Source organism: Lepidochelys kempii, chromosome 17, assembly GCF_965140285.1.
Source record: "Lepidochelys kempii isolate rLepKem1 chromosome 17, rLepKem1.hap1, whole genome shotgun sequence".
NCBI lineage: Eukaryota > Metazoa > Chordata > Testudines > Cheloniidae > Lepidochelys > Lepidochelys kempii.
Genome location: NC_136396.1, coordinates 7,001,882 through 7,024,761, shown reverse-complemented (window position 1 = coordinate 7,024,761; position 22,880 = coordinate 7,001,882). Strand labels below are relative to the sequence as shown.

Sequence of the window (22,880 nt, the reverse complement as noted above, 5' to 3'; positions counted from 1 at the left end):
AGACTAAACAATCCCAGTTCCCTCAGCCTCTCCTCATAAGTCATGTGTTCCAGACCCCTAATAATTTTTGTTGCCCTTCGCTGGACTCTCTCCAATTTATCCACATCCTTCTTGTAGTGTGGGGCCCAAAACTGGACACAGTACTCCAGATGAGGCCTCACCAATGTCGAATAGAGGGGGACGATCATGTCCCTCGATCTGCTCGCTATGTCCCTACTTATACATCCCAAAATGCCATTGGCTTTCTTGGCAACAAGGGCACACTGCTGACTCATATCCAGCTTCTCGTCTACTGTCACCCCTAGGTCCTTTTCCGCAGAACTGCTGCCTAGCCATTCGGTCCCTAGTCTGTAGCTGTGCATTGGGTTCTTCTGTCCTAAGTGCAGGACCCTGCACTTATCCTTATTGAACCTCATCAGATTTCTTTTGGCCCAAACCTCCAATTTGTCTAGGTCCCTCTGTATCCTATCCCTGCCCTCCAGCGTATCTACCACTCCTCCCAGTTTAGTATCATCCGCAAATTCGCCGAGAGTGCAATCCACACCATCCTCCAGATCATTTATGAAGATATTGAACAAAACCGGCCCCAGGACCGACCCCTGGGGCACTCCACTTGACACCGGCTGCCAACTAGACATGGAGTCATTGATCACTACCCGTTGAGCCCGATAATCTAGCCAACTTTCTACCCACCTTATAGTGCATTCGTCCAGCCCGTACTTCTTTAACTTGCTGACAAGAATACTGTGGGAGACCGTGTCAAAAGCTTTGCTAAAGTCAAGAAACAATACATCCACTGCTTTCCCTTCATCCACAGAACCAGTAATCTCATCATAGAAGGCGAGTAGATTAGTCAGGCATGACCTTCCCTTGGTGAATCCATGCTGACTGTTCCTGATCACTTTCCGCTCATGTAAGTGCTTCAGGATTGATTCTTTGAGAACCTGCTCCATGATTTTTCCAGGGACTGAGGTGAGGCTGACTGGCCTGTAGTTCCCAGGATCCTCCTTCTTCCCTTTTTTAAAGATTGGCACTACATTAGCCTTTTTCCAGTCATCCGGGACTTCCCCCGTTCGCCACGAGTTTTCAAAGATAAACACAACCTTCAAGGCCTCCGCTTGACACCGACCCATTCCCTCCCTCCCTCCGACGCCCCCATCTCTGACTACGTGCTTAGCTTGGAAAACTCCACAGAGGCTGCCAAATTAGGAAGTTCTAAACTCCAACAACCCCCCACCCCAACCCCTTTGTTATTGTTACTGCAGTAACAATTCAGCTCAGCACCAGGTGCTAGGTTCATTATTGTCCATTCATGTTTCTAAATCTACCCAATCCAGGATGGAAAAATAGCAACTCTTCATTGTTACAACTTTATTTATAGTCATCATCTCTTGGGGGGAAAACAAAGGCCAGCGCATCACAGATCAGCTGGGAGATATTAAATTGTTATTATTGGCCCCAAACCTTATTCAGGAAAGACACCAACTGAAAGCAAAGGGAGATCTGCCCAAGTACAGACTTAGAAGAGTCTGCAGGATCTGGCCCATTATTGTTGTTTACTATGTACCTGCACACAGAGGATCCCTGCACCAGGGGCTTCCAGTGTAAAGGCTCCGTTCATACGAGGTGATGCTGGGTCAAGTAATTGCACTGGGAGGTGCGTGGGGAGAAATTATTGCAGACATTTACTGGGTAACCCTTGCTTTTCCCTTCAAACCAGCTCAGTTCTGATGGATGGCACTTTAAGACTCAGAGCCCCAGCATACTCATCTCCAGCTGCTCCCTATACTTCTGTTTGATGGAGCAAGCAGCAGGCAGACAACTCCAACTCTTCTCTTTCTATCCAAGCCAGGACGTACAGTGCACTAACATGGCCACAGGAAGGATCTTCTCTCCTTTACCCCTTTATTTTCATGCATGGCTGGGTCATAACCTGGCCCTAACTCAGATGCATACAATACAGTTTGAATAGATACACTGTATGAAAGGAAATGCTGCTTGCTAGTAGACTTGTTCATCACACCTCTACTGGCAGAGCATAAAGCCTGTCTGTGAATCAGGCACCTTGAATCAGTGCACTCCAATATTACAGGGATGAGGCAGTATAAGAACCTGCATCGCATGGCACAGCACAGCAATCAGAAGAGTTGCGTCACTTTTTTATAGTTAAAGGAGCATTGGATGAAAAAGTTTCGCTCTCATTTAACTGTAGCAAGTTAAAACTACACACACACATAAGGTGCCTGGCAAAATGCATGAAAGCCATATGGCACTTGATAAAACATTGACTGTAATTGCACAAAGAGATCCTGCTTTTTCAGTCTCTAACCCTGCTACAAGTCTGAGTAGCTTCTTATTTTTACAAAGCACTGACCATAATGGACATACTCTCACTTAATCTGAAGGTCATGTGCACTATCAGAGAAGCTGCTATTTTTCAGTGGATAGAAATGAAACACTAAACTAATCGGCTACAAGATATCTGCCCAGTCAGTAAAATATCTGTCATTTAGCCCCAGACACTTATTTAGTGCTGGAAAATCTCACCCCTTCTACAATTCCAGTTTTGGGAGAAATTAATAAATTAAATCAAATCAGGAGTAGGGTATACCTGGAGAAATTAGAAAGGGGAGGAGTTCACCTTCCTGACTACAGCTATCAGGACTGACCACGACTACTTACTCCTGTATAAAAACTCCCAGAGCAGAAATATGATCACATCCTAATTGATTCTAGCCTCCTCACTCATCTTATCTAGAATAGGAGATAGATAATGGAATTGATTTTTCTTGTTCTGCTCTCTCTGCACACTGCCAAGACAGCAACAGAAGGTAAGAAGACCATGCTGTTCTTCCCACCCCTGGGTATCAAGGTTATTCATATTTGATTATTTGAATTTTGAATACCACTGAATTCTGTTCAAACTCTTTAATCCTTCTATATGATAAATCTGAGGTATTTGTTTGTTTCTCTCTCAGGTCATTTATGGGTTGGTATCACAAGTGGATTTATTCTGACTGTTTTATTTTACCTTTATGGTTACAGTATTTTTTCACCCCAAGAAAATCCATCAGGTTTTACTTTACCTCTATATGTAATTATAAATGTCAAAGATTCCGTAAAAATGTATTTTCTTTGCCTATGTACTATGCTGATTTAAATGGCATACAACTATAGGTAGCCTAATTATTTTATTTTTCTTCTAATAATGCTAAGAAATAATGTAAGAAATGAAAGAATTCAGGTTCTTTGTCTTATGCTACTTTAGCCTGATAGAGCCATATATTTGTTTAAAAACTAACAGACATTTATAGTTCTCTTTCTTTCTTTAATTAAATTTTTGCTATCCACTGATGATGACTGTGTTAATACCAGATAATGATCTATCATCAGCACTGCAAAAATTTCAGATGGCTTTTGTACGCTTATATTGGATCAGGAATGCAGTACTATTCAATAATATCCTTCCCCATGTAAATATCAAAGTTAAAAATAAACACAACAGTCCTTAAGTAGCGATGAAGGCTCTGAGAGTTTTTGTCCTAAAAAGGAGCAGGCTGCATCATTAAGAAAAAAGATTCAGTATTATCAGATGCATCTAATGTATTGCTGCCCTGTGTCTGAGAGTTTGTGAAAGGGATGCAGCTTTCAACAAGATAACCCATCTCAAGATCCACTGGCAAAAGTAGTTGAAAGCAGCAAACGTTGAACGTGATGAGGACAGTGTTAAAACCTGAACAGAACACTACTGAAACGGAGGAGTTTAACCCCAGCGAGGGGTTTTTTAATTCTCCAAATCAACAATCCAGTAATTTACCCTTTTCCTCATCCATCCTTTGAGAATGACATTGCAATACAGTTGCAGCTGCTCAATCTGACCAGTGTGGCTCTTCTGTCACTTAAGACTTCCAATAACCTCCTTCCTATAAACTTCCCCATCCACATCTAGTACAGATGCACATGCACAACAAGCCTCTGCTTTTCAAAGTATTCAGCAACTAATATATCTCCCACTTGGTTCAAAGCCCACAGCTACTAACACACATCTCTCTGACTGCACTCTTGGTGGGCTGTTTTTATAAAAGAGGTTTGTGCTTTTAAATAAGAGACAATCTATAACAGTTTGCTGTATTCACAAGACAGAGCTTAAGTTACTAGGGCTCTGTTTATACTTTTAGGGGTTCTCCCTAAACATGAGTGATCAGAGCTGAATTAAAAGCAGGTTTGATGGGACCATAGCTTGGGGACCTCAAGTTGTAGGAAGCCTTGACCTTTGGTAAGAGAATAATAACATCACCACCACCAAGCTCTTTTCATGCATATATCTTAAAGTGCTTTATAGAGTAGGTACATTAAGTATTATCCCCATTTTATCAATGGGAAAACTGAGGCACAGAACTGAAGCAACTTTCCCTAGGTCAACCAGAAGCCAGGAGCAGATCCAAGAATAAAATGCAGAAGTCCTAACTCTCCGGCAAACATCCTAACCTGGGCCATGTTGTCTCTCAGTATGGTAGCATCTCATGAAACATCAGAAATAATTTAATGATGTTAATCGGCTCCTACATATCTATTGTTATTCCATCATCAACAGCAGCATAATGTGCCCCCAAAGCATCCCATTTCAGTGCCTCCTGGGGATCACTGGTAGGGGCAAGACTGAACATGACAGATCCGTGTGAGATCTGGGCAGCTCCAACAGAGACATTCAAACCTTTTGAGAGAGGATTGCTTAAAACCATCTGTAGTGCCATCACCATTGTTAGCACATTATGGTCCAGATGTTATGGAACAGGGATACACCTGCCAAAGTGGGGATAGGGAAATAATTTCTCCCCAGGGCATATTAGCAGGGACCTTGGAGCGTTCTCACATTCCCCTTGAGCACTGAACAGGATTTACAGATTTACCACCCCAAACTATTAGTTTCTGGAACTTCAAAGGATACACATATGGCAGACCTTGTTCCTTTCATTTTCTGTACTTCTACTTTATGTATTTTTGATTCTCATGGAGGTAAAACTTTGTAACGTACATTGGCACTGACGGGGTCTGCACGAAATTCTAGCCTTATGTCTCTCTGGGCCATGCAAAGGCAAAGTATGTGCTGTTCATAGCAATGCAGAGTTGCAAGAACAAAAAAAATAAAACAGAACAGAACAAATAAAGGCATAAGAATTCTTTAACTTTTTCCATTTCCACTTACTGGGGCAAGAACTCTTTACAAACACACTTTAATATTTCATACCCAGCTCCAAGATGGCAGAACCATGACACTGTCACCTTAAGATTTAATGTAAAACTAAGGAGAGTGAGAGGTACACGAAAAGAACACAAAGACAGGTTAGTACTGGAGAGCCAAGGAGGAAAGAAATCGCTGATCGCCTCCCTGCCTATCCTCACCATCCAACACAAGATTAAATATCACTAACAAGTTATCAAAAACATGATCTTCTCCCAGTAGTTACCTTGGCCATTACAACTGTCAAGGTTCCTTCCCCACTCTGAACTCTAGGGTACAGATGTGGGGACCTGCATGAAAACCCCCTAAGCTTATTTTTACCAGCTTAGGTTAAAACTTCTCCAAGGTAAAAACTATTTTACCTTTGGCCTTGGACTTTATTGCTGCCACCACCAAGCGTCTAACAAGGAAAGAGCCCGCTTGGAAATGTCTTCCCCCGCCCCCCCCCCCAATCCTCCCAAACCCTACACCCCCTTTCCTGGGGAAGGCTTGATAAAAATCCTCACCAATTTGCATAGGTGAACACAGACCCAAATCCTTGGATCTTAAGAACAATGAAAAAGCAATCAGGTTCTTAAAAGAAGAATTTTAATTGAAGAAAAAGTAAAAGAATCACCTCTGTAAAATCAGGATGGTAAATACCTTACAGGGTCATCAGATTCAAAACAGAGAATCCCTCTAGGCAAACCCTTAAGTTACAAAAAGACACAAAAACAGGAATATACACAGCACAGCTTATTTTATCAGCCATTTAAACAAAAGAATCTAACACATTTCTAGCTAGATTACTTACTAAGTTCTAAGACTCCATTCCTTTTCTGTTCTTGGCAAAAACATCACACAGACAAAGAGACCCTTTGTTTCTCCCCCCTCCAGCTTTGAAAGTATCTTGTCTCCTCATTGGTCATTTTGGTCAGGTGCCAGCGAGGTTACCCTAGCTTCTTAACCCTTTACAGGTGAGAGGGTTTTTCCTCTGGCCAGCAGGGATTTTAAAGGTGTTTACCCTTCCCTTGATATTTATGACAACAACACAGGCAGACTTTTGATCTTAAGTTTATATCCTTAAGCAGGATAGGTTCTTTGGTGCTTCCTTTTCTTTCTTCCTTGTAAGCATTCAGTGAGCGGCTGCCAGCACACTCGTAAAGCCTTATCTGAGTTGGCCTGCGAACATTCATACATAGCTACAGCGTGACAAACTCTTACTCAACAGACCCAGTGTAAGCATGAAGGAAGGAAATACTACGTGCTGCAGGTTACTGAGCATGTGCCAAGAACCGGAGATGCTCAGCCCAATATTTTTCTGTCCTCACTATTCTTCTCCTGGCCCTGTAAGCCTGAAACGCAGGCTTCAGTCATCATAGGAACTGATAGCCCCACAATCTATGCTGTGACAATGAGAATATTTAACATTTATATAGTGCTTTACAGCATCAAAGTCCTGTAAAAATATTAACACATCAACCCTCTGATTAAACATCAATCCTGCAATTAATCATTAAACTAATAAGAGCGGTTAATAAGGGAGTAATAACTGAGCTTTGGACAAGCCCACAGAATAGGCAGGAGCGTACCTCACTTGGGATGGAGGATTTGGCCCACAACCGAGGGCTTCTGTGAGCAAGAGAAAGGCGTGGACGGACTGCATGGCAAAGAGACAGAAGAGGAATACGAGGGGAGGAATAGAGGGGAATTTAGGACATACTCATTCATCTCTTTAGGATTATAGTAAGATTGGAGGCTATGGAAATGCAGCAACTTCAGTCTAATTCACTTCTTAATGCTAAAAGTCCAACGAAAGATAAAAACAAAGCAGCACAGGCATTCAAGTGCTTCCTACTGCGGAGACAGAGACCTAGACGGTTTGTTCTTACTTAGTCGCTTCCATTTTTATGAGACACCCTAACTGGTGGCAGACCAGGAGACACCACTATATGCTACGTGGTGTATCTGAAGCTGTCCCCACTTGCAGTCATTACCAGGTGTACCACATATTCAGGCACAATATGGCCTTTTAAATGAATATACTTTCAGTGTACTGAATTGAAATGTAATAGGCTATGGCGGGTTAGAAGCCCCAATTGCTCTTTAATTAAAGAGTGTTTTGTGTGTTCTTACCGGTAGTATGGCAGGAAGCCTCTTCAGAGGTGTCCAAAAGGGTATTATAGCCTTGTATGAAACAAACCTTGAACAGTTTTAATCCTTTACAAGCCACACACCCTCCAGCCAGACAGACATGGCTTCATTACATATGGCAGAGAAGGAAGAAAACGTAGCTTCTTATAAGTCCACTGTATATCCCTCTTTAGCAGTCTTCTTGTAAAAGGATTTCAAAGCAGTATGGTCAACAGCACATGGATACCAAGCACATAATCTTCCGGATACCCCAGTCCCCATCAAACTTCAGGAGTGAATTCAGAGCCTGGTTCTGCAAAGCCTCCTGCAAGTCCCATTTTTTAAGGAGTTGTCCACACATGGAATTATTCATGAACAACTCCATGTGCAGATGCTCTTATTCTGGAATCAGAGTTCCTTGTTCCTGTTTATCTTATTAATCAACTCATTGATATAAGCAAGCTAAACAGAAATAAGGTACTCTGATTCCCGAAAGAATATCCACACATGGAGTTATTCTGGAATAGCTATTGTGCTTTAAATTCACACTGTACCTTAATCTGAATTACTTTTCGAATGTAAAGAGCTCAAAAGATTATACAGGATCGGTTCCTTAGCCTGTCTCACAGTATGAAACAAGTTGCTGCCATACCAGCAGCTCCGGAACATTTACGTCTTTTTAACCGCTCAACGAATACGGCTGATAGTGCAAGAGCAGATGCCTGACCCCACAGTCAATAGGCCAGTACAAGTCCTCCCGTGCTGGATACACGCTTTAGCTCCTCAGCCAATAAAGGGGCTAAGGATCGCAAGAGAGTGCATTCTTTGCTGTGCCAATGCAACCAAGGGCATCACAGTTGAAAGTTCGCAGGTTGTTTTCCCCTACTTTTCACTTTGTCTCTGGTAATATTTAATGACTGGGTAGAATTTCTTCTCGTAAAAAAGCGGAGTCAACATCATTAATACCTCAACTTCTTTAAAGGATCGGCCTTTGTGTTGTCAGTACAGTGCACGGTCAGCATGTTGTATCCACTCACCCTGTTCATCTCCCTCTCACGTAGCAGTGTAGGTGCAGTTTATTACATGCTTCTCCCCAGTGCTCTTCAATCCAGTACACTCATCCTGCAGGAGGAAAGGGACCATCCGATTAGCCAGTCCGGGGGGAAAATGACATTTCCCACCAGTTTCACGTCAAAGATTATTCCCCTCTGCTACAGCAAAGGGTGCAAGACAAGCACCTGGACAGACAGATACACCATTCATAGGAAGCGTCATTTCAAAACAGCGAGAGCATATGCTCATTTCATGACAGCAATAGCAATCAGAGACACTTCTGCTCACAGTCCCTAGATCTAAATTCTGAAAGCAGAAGGGCATGTGAAACTCATTCCCTTTGACTGTTCACGAAGCCCAAGTGTTCAGGCCTTCAGCATGTGTCGCATTAGGTTCATCTTCCCAGTAAACAAGTCCAAGGCTTTGGGCTACGTATTTGGGATTTTTTTTTTTTTTTTTTTTTTAGTTGGAGCGGGAGATTGGTCAGTAACGATAGCCATTCTCCATATATTGACTTTACTGGATGTTTTGTTTTTAAAGGATACAGTATGCCCAGAGGCCCCTTATTAGATTTTTCACTCACATTTCTATGCACGTTACCAACATGTACCTAAAACAGCAAAACTAGGCAAATGTTACAAAAGAATTCTATTCCTTTTTTTTTTTTTGTTAGTCATAATCATATTGAATAGGGCTCCCAAACTTTATCTAGTACTACCTTAAATAAAGGAAGATAAGAAAGATTCACCTTAGCCCTGCATATCTATTTAACGCCAGCTTCCTTCTTTGATAAGACAACCAACCTCACCGCAATAGCTTATCATTACAAAGGAATTTTATTGATGGGACAAGATCATAGGTTATGGCTGGAAAACAGAAAGGGAAACATTTAGAGTTATAAGTTAGAATCTTCCCTTCACGCTAAAGTGACAAGCTAATTTGGTTCTCTTTCTTCACCTGGCAGTGAGTTAAGGGCTTACAATTCTTATAAGTCATATGAGATAAGCATATGGGTGTGTATGTGGGGATAGTGATGGGGCAAGGCCAGATGGCCATAGAAAACTAGTGGGAGATAGCTCCAGGCTAAACAAATCCCTGGTAACAGGATCAGTGAAATGCAGCTGCTCCAGGTCAATTAAGACACCTGGGGCCAATTAAGAACTTTCCAGAAGGCAGGGAGAAGGCTAGGTTGATTGGGACACCTGAAGCCAATCAGGGGCTGGCTGAAACTAGTTAAAAACCTCCCAGTTAGTCAGGTGGGTGTGCACATCAGGAGCTGTGGAAGGTAGTTGTGCTGTTAGAGAGGCTGGGTAGTACACACCATATCAGGCACAAAGAAGGAGGCCCTGAGGTAAGGGTGAAGTGGAGCTTGAGGAAGTGGGGGCTGCTGTGGGGGAAGTAGCCCAGGGAATTGTACGTATTATGTTTCTAAAAGGTCAGCTACCATAGCTGATACTATTAGGGTCCCTGGGCTAGAGCCCGGAGTAGAGGGTGGGCCTGGGCTCCCCCCAGCCACCTTTGCCCCCTGATTAATCACTGAGACTGGAAGACAACAGAGACTGTGCAAGGAAGGATAACTTCTCCTCACCTCCCTCGCTGGCTTATGATGAAAATGGCTCAGTAGACTGTAACCCTTGTCTCTAGAGAGAGAAGGATTACGTGCAGGGTCATGGTGAGCCTCTGAGGCTAGCGAAATCCTCCAGGAAATGTGGGACCCACGGAGACAAGGACAGAGTTTTGTCACAATTATATATATAATGATTAGCTAGATAGACCTATTATATAACTATACGTAAAGCTCCACCATTTTGAGAACATTTTTCCTTGGGCACCCACTTCTTAATGGTCTGGAAGGCATGCATTATAGCTCTCTGTCACTGGGTGACTGATGCCTTTTAAAAGAACAGGTCCAGCTCCTTGTGCTCAAACAGGTGTTCCCAGTTTGGCAACTGAAGAGGGCAGAGCAGCAGCTGTGGCAATGAAGAACCAGGCTGTCAATAAGGAAAGAGGAGCTGGAGCTGCGGAGAATTCCCAAGGTGGGCTGCTGAAGTCCAAGAGGCACGGCAGAGGGAACTGCCTGGGGGAAATGTGCCTCCAGGGAAAGAGCCCCAGAAGGCAGTGGTCAGTTAAAAGGAAGATTCTTGCATTTGGCCCGGAAGCAGGAGTGGGTGTGGCAGTGGGTCCCCCATGAGCTGGGGACAAGCCAGCACCTTACACTGACTGTGAAGAATAAAATTATCATACAAAGGGAAGAAATACTGGGAACTGGAGACACTTGGTTGAACAAATCTCTGTCCCCAGCTGGTACAGCTACACCACTCGAGAAGTTAAATATTGGAGGCTGAGTCTACCCATCGAGGCTGACAACCAAAACTTCCCTGAAATGAGCAGCACGTTAACTGATAGTGGTTTCCTTCCCCTGTCCCCTAAAACAAGCTAGCCCAACACAACTAATGCTGAGGGTGACTTTGACCCCTAAGCCACCGCATGCAAAAACGTTGCTAATAGAGTTAAAGGGCCAAATTCCTTCCTGGTGTACCGCTGTAAGCTGCAGGTGAGTACACCAGGGATTAATTTCCCCCCAGTGTTACAATACAGCAGTAACCAGAAGTACAACATATAGGTCAGTTTAAGTATTTTTTTTAACGTAACGTCAGGAAGACTAATGTAATGTTAGGAAACTAAGAGCTATCAAAAGAAGGATTGTGATGCTGGGAAACCAGGTACCAGCTTATGCCAAGGTCTCCATGTCTCCCTTGGATACTGACATATTCATATCTGGAAGTAGACTAGCTCCCCTGGGTGTTAGTATTGTTAAAAAAAAATATGCTTTAATCTCACTTACAATACCTGTATCCCATATTGTAAGGTAATATTTGAGTGTTTACACTGCAATTCTCTCTAACTGTGTAATCACCAGACAACACTGTAATATGAAATAGTGTGAAATGCTGGCTTCCAACAGAAGGTGTTAGGCCCTGCACAGTAGAGAAGGCCAATGGACACCAGACAAACTATTGTGGAACATCAGAGGACAAAAGACTTTGTTGATTGTTCTCCCCACCCCATGGCCACCCCAGCCTGCCCATGAAAAGGTGACGTGCAAGTGATTTCCTCCCATCAGCTGAGCTGGTAGCTCAGAGAAAGGGGAAAGGAAATAAAAATTTCTGACAAGAAGAAACTACCTCTGTGCTGCTTGGATTCTTGAAGGCAAGATTTTTTGAGGCATAAACAGATTCCCCAGTGTTTAGCCTGGAGTAGCTCTAAGGGACTTATAGAGCTTGCTTATTATAGAAGTGTCTATTGCCTTTTGAAACTTAAAACTCATTTGTGTGTATGTTTACCTACTTTAACTTTGCATACAATTCTCTTATTTCCTTTTCCTAGTTAATAAATCTTTAGATAGATCATTATAGGATTGGCCACAAGCGTGGTCTTTGTTGTGAGATCAAACGTGCAACTGTCCTGGGGTAAGTGGCTGGTCCTTTGGGACAGGGCGTAACCTGAATACTGTTGTGATTTTTTTATGTAAGGGACTATCTATCACAAAGGCATCTCAATCTTTAGGGCACTTAGGGCCATAAAGGCTTTCCAAATCTCAGAGATTTAATCCGTGTGTTTAACAATAATGAATAGATAATACCATTTAGCATTTTTCATCCACAGATCTCCAGACACCTTACAAAGATGGGTAAACAGTTCATTTAATATCTCTCTTTTATAGGAGGGCACACTAATGAAAAAGAGGTCAAGGGACTTGTACAAGATCTACATAGTAGATCACTGGCAAGGATTGGGAATAGAATCTAGGTATTCTGATTCCCAGCCAAGCGTGCTATCCACTAAACTGTTAAACAGCAGAGGGTGGGGTTCTAACTAAACGGAGCTGCCCCTTTCCCTGTGCCTTCTGTGGTAGCTAAAACAAATGATAATGTTCACAAAAAAAACAAAACAATAAACAACTGTATTGTTTCATGGCTGCAGGGGAGCCAAGAAATACTTTTAGTCAGGAAACTAGCGACAAACTGGACAGAGTAGAAACAGAGATAAGTGTGCACTTATTTGCCAAACGCACAAACAAGACTCCCTGGGTTTAACGGACGCTGCTACCTTGAACTTTGTATAGGAAGAAGAGGCCCTGAGGCACAATACACGCTGGTATAAAACACCAAGGAAGTGAATGGAGTTACATCCTGTATGTGTTGCATCACAGCTTGACCCTGGGATAGCTAAAATGTAGCACAAGGGCCTAATATGGTTCACTTGGCTGTTCTGAGCCTCAGCTGACTTCATCTGTTACAAGATGTAGGTCCTTCTATGCAGACTACAGGTCTCATAACAGCCACCCAGCTCCCAGTGGAGCATGGCATGCTGGGCCTTGGTGTCTTGAAGGTCAGGTTGCCAACTTTCTAATTTCCAGAAAACTGAACAGCCTTGCCCTGCCCACTGACCCGCCCCTTCCCCGCTGCCCCACCCCTGCTCACTCCTTCCCACCTCCCTCCATCCCTTGCTCTCCCCCACCCTCACTCACATGCTCAATTTCACTGCAAGGCCCAAACAGGCATATTTATTGTTTTGACAGATGTATTATGCTAAGTTCTGGTTTTATTTGTTACAGGGCGCTAGAGCTGGCAGCAAAATAGTCAAAAAGGGTCATTTAAAAAAAAAAGAAATTTCACAAAAGGTTTTCATGATTCTTTCCCTCCCCTCTTCTCATTTTTCGTAACTTGCTCCATGTTTTTTGTTCACTAAAGTGATTGTAATTGTATGTGTGGAATTAGGACAGTCCCTTAAAGGCCCACTCCTGAAGCCCAAATACAAATCCATAGAGCACAACCACAGAAATGCACCTGTCCAGATACCTATATAATTAAATCTGTAGAAACTGACTCCCACACCTACATGCAGATATACGCAAAAAGAAAAAGGAGTACTTGTGGCACCTTAGAGACTAACCAATTTATTTGAGCATAAGCTTTCGTGAGCTACAGCTCACTTCATCGGATGCATACTGTGGAAACTGTAGAAGACATTATATACACAGAGACCATGAAACAATACCTCCTCCCACCCCACTCTCCTGCTGGTAATTGCTTATCTAAAGTGATCACTCTCCTTACAATGTGTATGATAATCAAGTTGGGCCATTTCCAGCACAAATCCAGGTTTTCTCACCCTCTGCCCCCCCCACACACACACAAACTCACTCTCCTGTTGGTAATAACCCATCCAACTGTGCCCACATATCTATTCAGGGGACACCATCACAGGGCCTAATAACATCAGTCACACTATCAGAGGCTCGTTCACCTGCACATCCACCAATGTGATATATGCCATCATGTGCCAGCAATGCCCCTCTGCCATGTACATTGGTCAAACTGGACAGTCTCTATGCAAAAGAATAAATGGACACAAATCAGACGTCAAGAATTATAACATTCAGAAACCAGTCGGAGAACACTTCAATCTCTCTGGTCACGCAATTACAGACATGAAGGTCGCTATCTTACAACAAAAAAACTTCAAATCCAGACTCCAGCGAGAAACTGCTGAATTGGAATTCATTTGCAAATTGGACACTATTAATTCAGGCTTAAATAGAGACTGGGAGTGGCTAAGTCATTATGCAAGGTAGCCTATTTCCCCTTGTTTTTTCCTAGCGCCCCCCCCCCCCCCAGACGTTCTGGTTAAACTTGGATTTATGCTGGAAATGGCCCACCTTGATAATCATACACATTGTAAGGAGAGTGGTCAGTTTGGATGAGCTATTACCAGCAGGAGAGTGAGTTTGTGTGTGTGTGTGTGTTTTTGGGGGGGGTGAGAGAACCTGGATTTGTGCTGGAAATGGCCCACCTTGATTTTCATACACATTGTAAGGAGAGTGGTCAGTTTGGATGAGCTATTACCAGCAGGAGAGTGAGTTTGTGTGTGTGTGTGTTTTTGGGGGGGGTGAGAGAACCTGGATTTGTGCTGGAAATGGCCCACCTTGATTTTCATACACATTGTAAGGAGAGTGGTTACTTTGGATAAGCTGTTACCAGCAGGAGAGTGAGTTTGTGTGTGTGGTTTTTGGAGGGGGGGTGAGGGGTGAGAAAACCTGGATTTGGGCTGGAAATGGCCCACCTTGATTTTCATACACATTGTAAGGAGAGTGGTTACTTTGGATAAGCTATTACCAGCAGGAGAGTGAGTTTGTGTGTGTGGTTTTTGGAGGGGGGTGAGGGGTGAGAAAACCTGGATTTGTGCTGGAAATGGCCCGCCTTGATTATCATACACATTGTAAAGAGAGTGGTCATTTTGGATGGGCTATTACCAGCAGGAGAGTGAGTTTGTGGGGAGGGGGGGTGAGGGTGAGAAAACCTGGATTTGGGCTGGAAATGGCCCAACTTGATGATCATACACATTGTAAGGAGAGTGGTCACTTTAGATAAGCTATTACCAGCAGGACAGTGGGGTGGGAGGAGGTATTGTTTCATATTCTCTGTGTATATATAAAGTCTGCTGCAGTTTCCACAGTATGCATCCGATGAAGTGAGCTGTAGCTCACGAAAGCTGATGCTCAAATCAATGGGTGAGTCTCGAAGGTGCCACGAGTCCTCCTGTCCTTTTTGCGGAGACAGACTGACGCGGCCGCTCCTCTGAAACCTGCGGAGACACGTGTGTGTACACGTCTAGCACGCACTAACACACATACTTCCACATTATGGATTAAGACAATTGTTGTTTAGCGCTTAGAGACCCCAGCTAAGATCAGGGCTCCAGGGTGGTAGGTGCTGGACATACACGTAAAAAGAGAGAATCTGCAACAAAGAGTTTATAGCGTAGCTAGACAAAGATGGGAAGAAATGTCTGATAGATTGGCTCTTCCGCAATTACTAGTCAACAACATTCACTTTTTAAGAAATAATACATTTCTTTTAGAGTTCCCTTCTCTTTTAAAAACTTGTTATGAAATGAATACACAGATATTTTATGTCATCAATTTGCGTGTGTGCAAGCCAGCCAAAGGAATAAAAGTCAAGGAGTTAGGCTGCAAATTTTATTCACACAGGTACACACACGTGGCAATACACGCACCTCCCGACACCAAGGCACGCAGTCTCTTCCACACACACAATGCACCGACTTGCCTGCACAGAGACACTTTCATACACTTTTCCAGGGGCTGCCTAAATCACGCAGCTGGGAAGGGAGGAGGGTGGGCTGGAGGGGAAAAGATGCAGGGGGTGGAGGAGAGAGGATGGGGAGGGAAAGAGGGCACGGTGGGGATGAGAGGAGCGGGTGTGGGGGGCATGCGGGGTGGATGGGGATGCAGGGGGAGGCAGAAGGCTACAGGTGCATGAGACGTGGGAGGGCACAGGGGTGTATAGGGGGATAATGGGAATGCAGCAGTGTACGGAGATGAATGGGGTACAGGGTGGGGATGGGTAGGTGTTGGGGGCAGGACGGGAGGGGACAGGGATGCAGTGAGGGGCGCTGGGAGTGGCACAGGAAGGGACGTAACGATGGGGGTGCGCGACAGGGAGGGATGCAGTGAGGGGGATGGGGTGCAGCCCCATTCCTAGCACTCAGAGACGGGGATACGCATACCTTCAACTCCTGGGCGCCAGTGCTGGGGCCACAGACCACGGTTCATGGCAGGGCACGTGCTGCAGCTCGAGGCCTGCCACGCGAGGAGAAGAGGGCCGGGCAACAGCGGGAGAGACGCGTGCCACGCAACCCCTCAACAGCCGCTTGCGGAGTGCTTGCGTGATGTTAGTTCCTCCCCTGCCCTGACCCACCCATAGGAGCTGCGCCTGAGAGCAGGGCAGCAGCAGAGCCCCCCCGGCAGCCGCCAAGGCTAGGAGCCGGACTTCTCAGCTGCTTCCCGACCTGGGAGCCGTGCGGTCTGTAGTGCAGTGGCTAGCAGGAAGCCTGCCAGCCCTGCTGCGGCGTGGCACAAACCGGACGTTCAACGGGCAGGTCAGCAGCGCTGAGCGGAGCTGCCAGGATCCCTTTTGGACCAGTCCAAAACTGGACACCTGGTCACCCTACTCGAAGGGCTGCATCAAAGAGAACGACTGCCAGCTGCTCCATTCTGGGCCAGTGGGGCACATGGCTTTTGAGATCTTGGCCAGACTCAGGCTAAGTGTGGATGCTCATGGCTTAGCCCATTTGTGCCAATAAAACTGGCAAAAGTTTTGGGAACTAAACTCCAGCAGAGAGTTTAACCAGGCTATTGGCATCAGTGAGAGTGATTCAGCAGCATCCTTGAAGCAGACACTTGTGGAAGGGAATATCAGCATTTCAGTCACAAAGAAGCATTTCCTTGCATTGTCCTGGGCAGAGCCAGTAAAGAATACAGCAACCTTGGAAAAGGGGAGGCTGATGGGAAAAAAATCTTATTGTAAATAAGACTTGGAAAACCTTTATCTACAAGCTCTGCTCCATCACCTTCTGGCTTTTAGGCCTTGGAAGTTTTAGGAAGCAGGTTACATTCCCTCTGAAACTCTGTATAACTTAATGGGAATTAGAAACTCGTTCAGGCTCCTTGTGATTTGAGAAGAAATTAAATGGATTCCAGTGTTAGCGAAAGATATCTAAACAGCAGCTCCAGGGAGAGCAATTCTTCATTTATAATACTACCAGCTGCAGAGTAACTATGCCACCACCCAGGTTGGTGACTCTTCAAAGTAGCCAACCAAGCCACAATTCTGTCCTGGGAGCAAGGGTTCCCTTCTGTTGTTGCTGAGCCTGTCGGCTGTCTCCCCCTTTCTGCTCCTGTGCTAAGCATTTAGGTTGCATCCAGCAGGAAGCAGAAACAGTGGGGAGGCACCAGATGGTGGCCAAGAATCTCCTGGATCTGCCCACTAATTGCTAATGTGATCAACACCAGAAGGGTGAAAAGAAAAAAGGTAAGAGATGGCCGTAGGAAAAGGAATTATGAGGACAGAGGAAGGGGAAAGAGAATGAGGGAGGGATAGGAGAAAGAGTCAGATGGTCAAAGTGGGCACAGGAGAGAAAGGAGGTTCAGAGGAAGAGCAGAGAATTAGAAGGATCTGTGAGAAGCAAGAGGACTCAAGAGAGGGGAAAGACCCAGAAAAGGATACGGACATGGCTATGAGGTGGGGAGGGGCAGGATAGACTGGGGAAATCGGGATCACAAGAGAAACCCGAATGAGATAGTTTAAACAGGATTAGGAATTGGAAACCAGGGAGACAGTATTTGAAGACTGTATACACCAGGGAAGGAGAGGAATTGTTTAGAGTGTTACTAGGAGTGAAGGATAAAGATAAGCAAAGGGAAAATGTACACTGTACACCAGGAAATGTTTCCTGACAGTGAAGTGGGAGGAGCCCCCTGCTTTAGATATTTAAAACTGAACTAGACAAGTTTCAGAGTTGGTATGGCAACACCCATTTTTTCATGTTCTCTGTGTATATATATCTTCCTACTGTATTTTCCACTCCGATGAAGTGGGTTTTAGCCCACGAAAGCTTATGCCCAAATAAATTTGTTAGTCTCTAAGGTGCCACAAGGACTCCTCAGGTGACCAGAAGTCCCGATTTTATAGGGACAGTCGCAATTTTTTGGTCTTTTTCTTATATAGGCTCCTATTACCCCCCACCCCCGTCCCAATTTTTCACACTTGCTGTCTGGTCACCCTAAGTAGTCCTTGTTTTTTTAACTAGACAATACACTCTAGGGGATAATTGCACTGTAGTCCATGAGTAACCGGCTGGATGTGACCATCATCATTTGCATCTTATCCAATGAAAGGTTCAGAAACCAAATCCAGTGGGTGAAGGGAACTTTTACAACTCAAAGTTCTCCCATACACAGGGAGAAATCACACCTTTTTCAAATACTGCTTCATAATGCAAATTTTTCAATAACCTAGGCGGGTTTCTGACTAAGTCATAAATACAGTAAACATCCTGGTTCTCAACTTTTCTTAAGAAAAATAATAAAAGTCTTATTCACAACCAATATTAATTCAGCGCTAAGTACTAAAATTAATATTTACTAAAGAATCCTTGTCACCCATTGTGAAACCCACATTCAGATTTATTGACTACTTTCCTGAGGAATTCCTGAGTATTTAGCCCATACTATGATCTGTCATTCTAAACCAGAGCTGTGATAGGAGAAAGCTACATACTTATTAGTAATTTCTGAACTTCTAAAAGGTTCATACAAAGTCCCCCAAGGTCAGATGCAGATCCAAATTGTACAAACAAATTATACAATTCGTATACAAATTATACAAATCTAAATTATATGCCTCCGTGCATTCTACGTGTAGTGGATATAAAGCAGCCCAGCCTGCCTGAGGTCTGGAGTTTCTCTCGTCTTCTCTAGTTATTTTTCAGCATCTGGATGTGCAGGTTCCTTGGTTAAAGATCCAAGGTTTTTCTGATGAATTCACCTGCCCACTGGAACTGGACGGAGACCCACAAATTCTTTTGACACAGGCCAAACAGGGTGTCAGAGGACATTTGATCACATTTGTGAACTGGGCTGGATTCAGGCAGGTGATGAAAGGATCCATACATATCCCACTATCCTTTTCCAGAGGCATTTGCTCCCCTGGCATACGGATGTGGAGATAGTGGATTGTGATTATTAACACCATCCCGGTGATGCCTTTTTGCTCCCAAAGGGATTCCCCGTGTCCCTCTATGACCCTATTTGCATGGCTTTTGTCCCCATAGTCTGAAAGCTCCAAGAAGCAGCCTCTGCTTTTCCAGCCAATGAAATATGCATTTGATACATGCATCCCTCAGATCTAAATCACGTTGTATATTATTATTTAGACTGCAGCAACACCTAGGAGCCCCAGTCATGAACCAGGATCCTACTGTGCTAGGTGCTATTTAAACACGGAATAAAAAGCCAGTCCCATGCCCCTGCGAGCTCACAATATATGAACCAGTAACATGTATATTGAACTTAATCAGATCATTTCTGGGCAAAGGGAAAATAATCACTTAATGTCTGAACCAAGGTTGCTTTCAAGGTGCAGTAGTTCTTTTCCAGCAGTTCCTGGGAGAACACACACTAAAGGAAGCTGCCACTTCAGTGTGCTTGAGTTCACTGCACTATGCAACTCTGGTGTTAAAGCACATGATGAGCCACTGTGCTAGCTGGAGATGCCAAAAATACATTGGCAGCCATTCATCTTTGCAACGGTATATTAAATATTAAAAAACATGATTGTCAAACGCCATGCAGGTTGACCTGCCCAGAGTCCGCTAGGCATTTGTCAAGGTTCCTCCCCCACTCTGAACTCTAGGGTACAGATGTGGGGACCTGCATGAAAAACCTCCTAAGCTTATCTTTACCAGCTTAGGTCAAAACTTCCCCAAGGTACAAAATATTCCCCCCCGTTGTCCTTGGACTGGCCGCTACCACCACCAAACTAATACTGGTTACTGGGGAAGAGCTGTTTGGACGCGTCTTTCCCCCCAAAATACTTCCCAAAACCTTGCACCCCACTTCCTGGACAAGGTTTGGTAAAAAGCCTCACCAATTTGCCTAGGTGACTACAGACCCAGACCCTTGGATCTTAAGAAAAATGAACAATCCTCCCAACACTTGCACCCCCCTTTTCCTGGGAAATGTTGGATAAAAAGCCTCACCAATTTGCATAGGTGACCACAGACCCAAACCCTTGGATCTGAGAACAATGAAAAAGCATTCAGTGTTTTACAAGAAGACTTTTAATAAAAAAATAGAAGTAAATAGAAATAAAGAAATCCCCCCTGTAAAATCAGGATGGTAGATATCTTACAGGGTAATTAGATTCAAAAACATAGAGAACCCCTCTAGGCAAAACCTTAAGTTACAAAAAAGATACACAGACAGAAATAGTTATTCTATTCAGCACAATTCTTTTCTCAGCCATTTAAAGAAATCATAATCTAACACATACCTAGCTAGATTACTTACTAAAAGTTCTAAGACTCCATTCCTGTTCTGTCCCTGGCCAAGACGACTACAGACAGACACAGACCCTTTGTTTCTCTCCCTCCTCCCAGCTTTTGAAAGTATCTTGTCTCCTCATTGGTCATTTTGGTCAGGTGCCAGCGAGGTTACCTTTAGCTTCTTAACCCTTTACAGGTGAGAGGAGCTTTCCCCCGGCCAGGAGGGATTTCAAAGGGGTTTACCCTTCCCTTTATATTTATGACAGCATTTATTAATTAAGCTTCTTCTGATTAAGTTAGCCAGCCATCCCATCCCATCCTATACTTGTCACATCACATTTTACTGTCTCATAATATAGAAGATGTGTTGGTTATCAGTTGTGGAGGTGTGGCAATTCTTTCAACGGAAATGGCCCTGAATCAAAACCCTAGATTCAATCAATTTGGAGAAAGCCAGAGCTAAACATTTTGGGGCTCTGTAAATTTTTAAATATTTGGTAGAACTGGCCAAAAATTTTGCATGTAGAAAGTCTTCCTGCCAAAAAATTAAGATTTAATTAAAACCCCAATTTTTTCATGAAAAATGTCAATGCAAAATATTATTATAAAAGCTCTAATTAAAGTGTAAAATTTATTCTTCTTATAACATGAATATATATATTTTTACTTAATTAGTTTAGCTGTGACATTCTGAGTAAGTTTCCCTGACCTGAAGGAGAGCTCTGTGTAAGCTCGAAAGTTTGTCTCTCTCACCAACAGAAGCTGGTCCAATAAAAGACATTACCTCACCCACCATTGTCTGTCTAATATCCTGGGACAGACATGGCTACAACAACACTGCATTCATCCCCTAATATCGTCTATATCCCTTAATTTTCACACCTTTTTAAAAATTTCACGAACTGACATGGCCCTCCTTGCTGTCTGCCATCTCTGACAGAAGCAAGAAGTCTGCCCAGCTCTGCACTACTGGCATAAGTGTTGCAAGCATAGAATGCGCAATCCTCCAGTGTGTGCAGAGCCACAATATAGGAATGGCATGGCATTTATCATAGGTGGTTTTTACCAGGTAAAAGCATGGTTTTTACCACCTTGGGAAAAACGAGTCCCAGTTTAAGGAATTTTCTATATTTTAAAAACTATTCCATTAATGCACATACCACATCACACTTAGTTTTAGTTACATATTCAAATTGTGGTTCAAATTAAAAAACACAGTAAAAGAACTAAAAAAGAGCCACTGGGGCTTAACAACCATGTAAAAGAAGCAGTGAGAGATAAAAAGGCATCTTTTAAAAAGTGGAAGTCAAATCTGAGTGAGGTGAATAGAAAGGAGCATAAACACTGCTAAATTAAATGTAAAAATGTAATAAGAAAAGCCAAAAAGGAGTTTGAAGAACAGCTAGCCAAAAACTCAAAAGGTAATAACAAAATGTTTTTTTAAGTACATCAGAAGCAGGAAGCCTGCTAAACAATCAGTGGGGCTCCTGGACGATCGAGATACAAAAGGAGCACTTAAAGACGATAAAGTCATCGCAGAGAAACTGAATGAATTCTTTGCTTCAGTCTTCATGGCTGAGGATGTTAGGGAGATTCCCAAACCTAAGCCGTCTTTTGTAGGTGACAAATCTGAGGAATTGTCACAGATTGAACTATCGCTAGAAGAGGTTTTGGAATTAATTGAGAAACTTAACAGTAACAAGTCACCAGGACCAGATGGCATTCACCCAAGAGTTCTGAAAGAACTCAAATGTGAAATTGCGGAACTATTAACTATGGTTTGTAACCTGTCCTTTAAATCAGCTACTGTACCCAATGACTGGAAGATAGGTAATGTAACACAAATATTTAAGAGGGCTCTAGAGGAGATCCTGACAATTACAGACCGGTAAGTCTAACGTCAGTACCGGGCTAATAAGTAGAAACAATAGTAGAGAATAAAATTGTCAAACACATAGAAGAACATAAATTGTTGCGCAAAAGTCAACATGGTTTCTGTAAAGGGAGATCGTGTCTTACTAATCTATTAGAGTTCTTTGAGGGGGTCAACAAACTTGTGGACAAGGGGGATCCAGTGGACATAGTGTACTTTGGGCTACGTATTTGGAATTTTTTTTTCTTTTTTTTTTTTAGTTGGAGTGGGAGATTGGTCAGTAATGATAGCCATTCTCCATATATTGACTTTACTGGATGTTTTGTTTTTAAAGGATACAATGTGCCCAGAGGCCCCTTATTAGATTTTTCACTCACATTTCTATACAAGTTACCAACATGTACATAAAACAACAGCAAAACTAAGTAAATGTTACAAAAGAATTCTATTCCTTTTTTTTTTTTTGTTAGTCATAATCGTATTGAATAGGGCTCCCAAACTTTATCTAGTACTACCTTAAATAAAGGAAGATAAGCAAGATTCACCTTAGCCCTGCATATCTATTTAACGCCAACTTGCTTCTTTGATAAGACAATCAACCTCACCGCAATAGCTTATTACAAAGGAATTTTATTGATGTGACAAGATCATAGGTTATGGCTGGAAAACAGAAAGGGAAACATTTAGAGT

The 22,880-nt window shown here is 43.3% G+C and overlaps 2 protein-coding genes across 3 annotated transcripts in view; one reads left to right on the top strand and one right to left on the bottom strand.

The window, feature by feature from the left end:
• ZNHIT3 (zinc finger HIT-type containing 3) overlaps nt 1-6,279 on the bottom strand; it is a 35,038-nt gene extending 28,759 nt beyond the window's left edge. Inside the window, exon 1 of one of the 2 annotated variants that reach the window (XM_078849257.1) lies at nt 6,036-6,279. In XM_078849257.1, coding sequence (XP_078705383.1) covers nt 6,036-6,079 — 44 coding nt within the window. In that variant the 5' untranslated portion in view covers nt 6,080-6,279. The remainder of the gene's footprint in view (nt 1-6,035) is intronic. The other variant, XM_078849259.1, reaches the window with a different exon arrangement.
• CA4 (carbonic anhydrase 4) overlaps nt 2,753-22,880 on the top strand; it is a 36,307-nt gene continuing 16,179 nt past the window's right edge. The window contains exon 1 of the mRNA XM_073315411.1: nt 2,753-2,831. Coding sequence (XP_073171512.1) covers nt 2,774-2,831 — 58 coding nt within the window. The 5' untranslated portion in view covers nt 2,753-2,773. The remainder of the gene's footprint in view (nt 2,832-22,880) is intronic.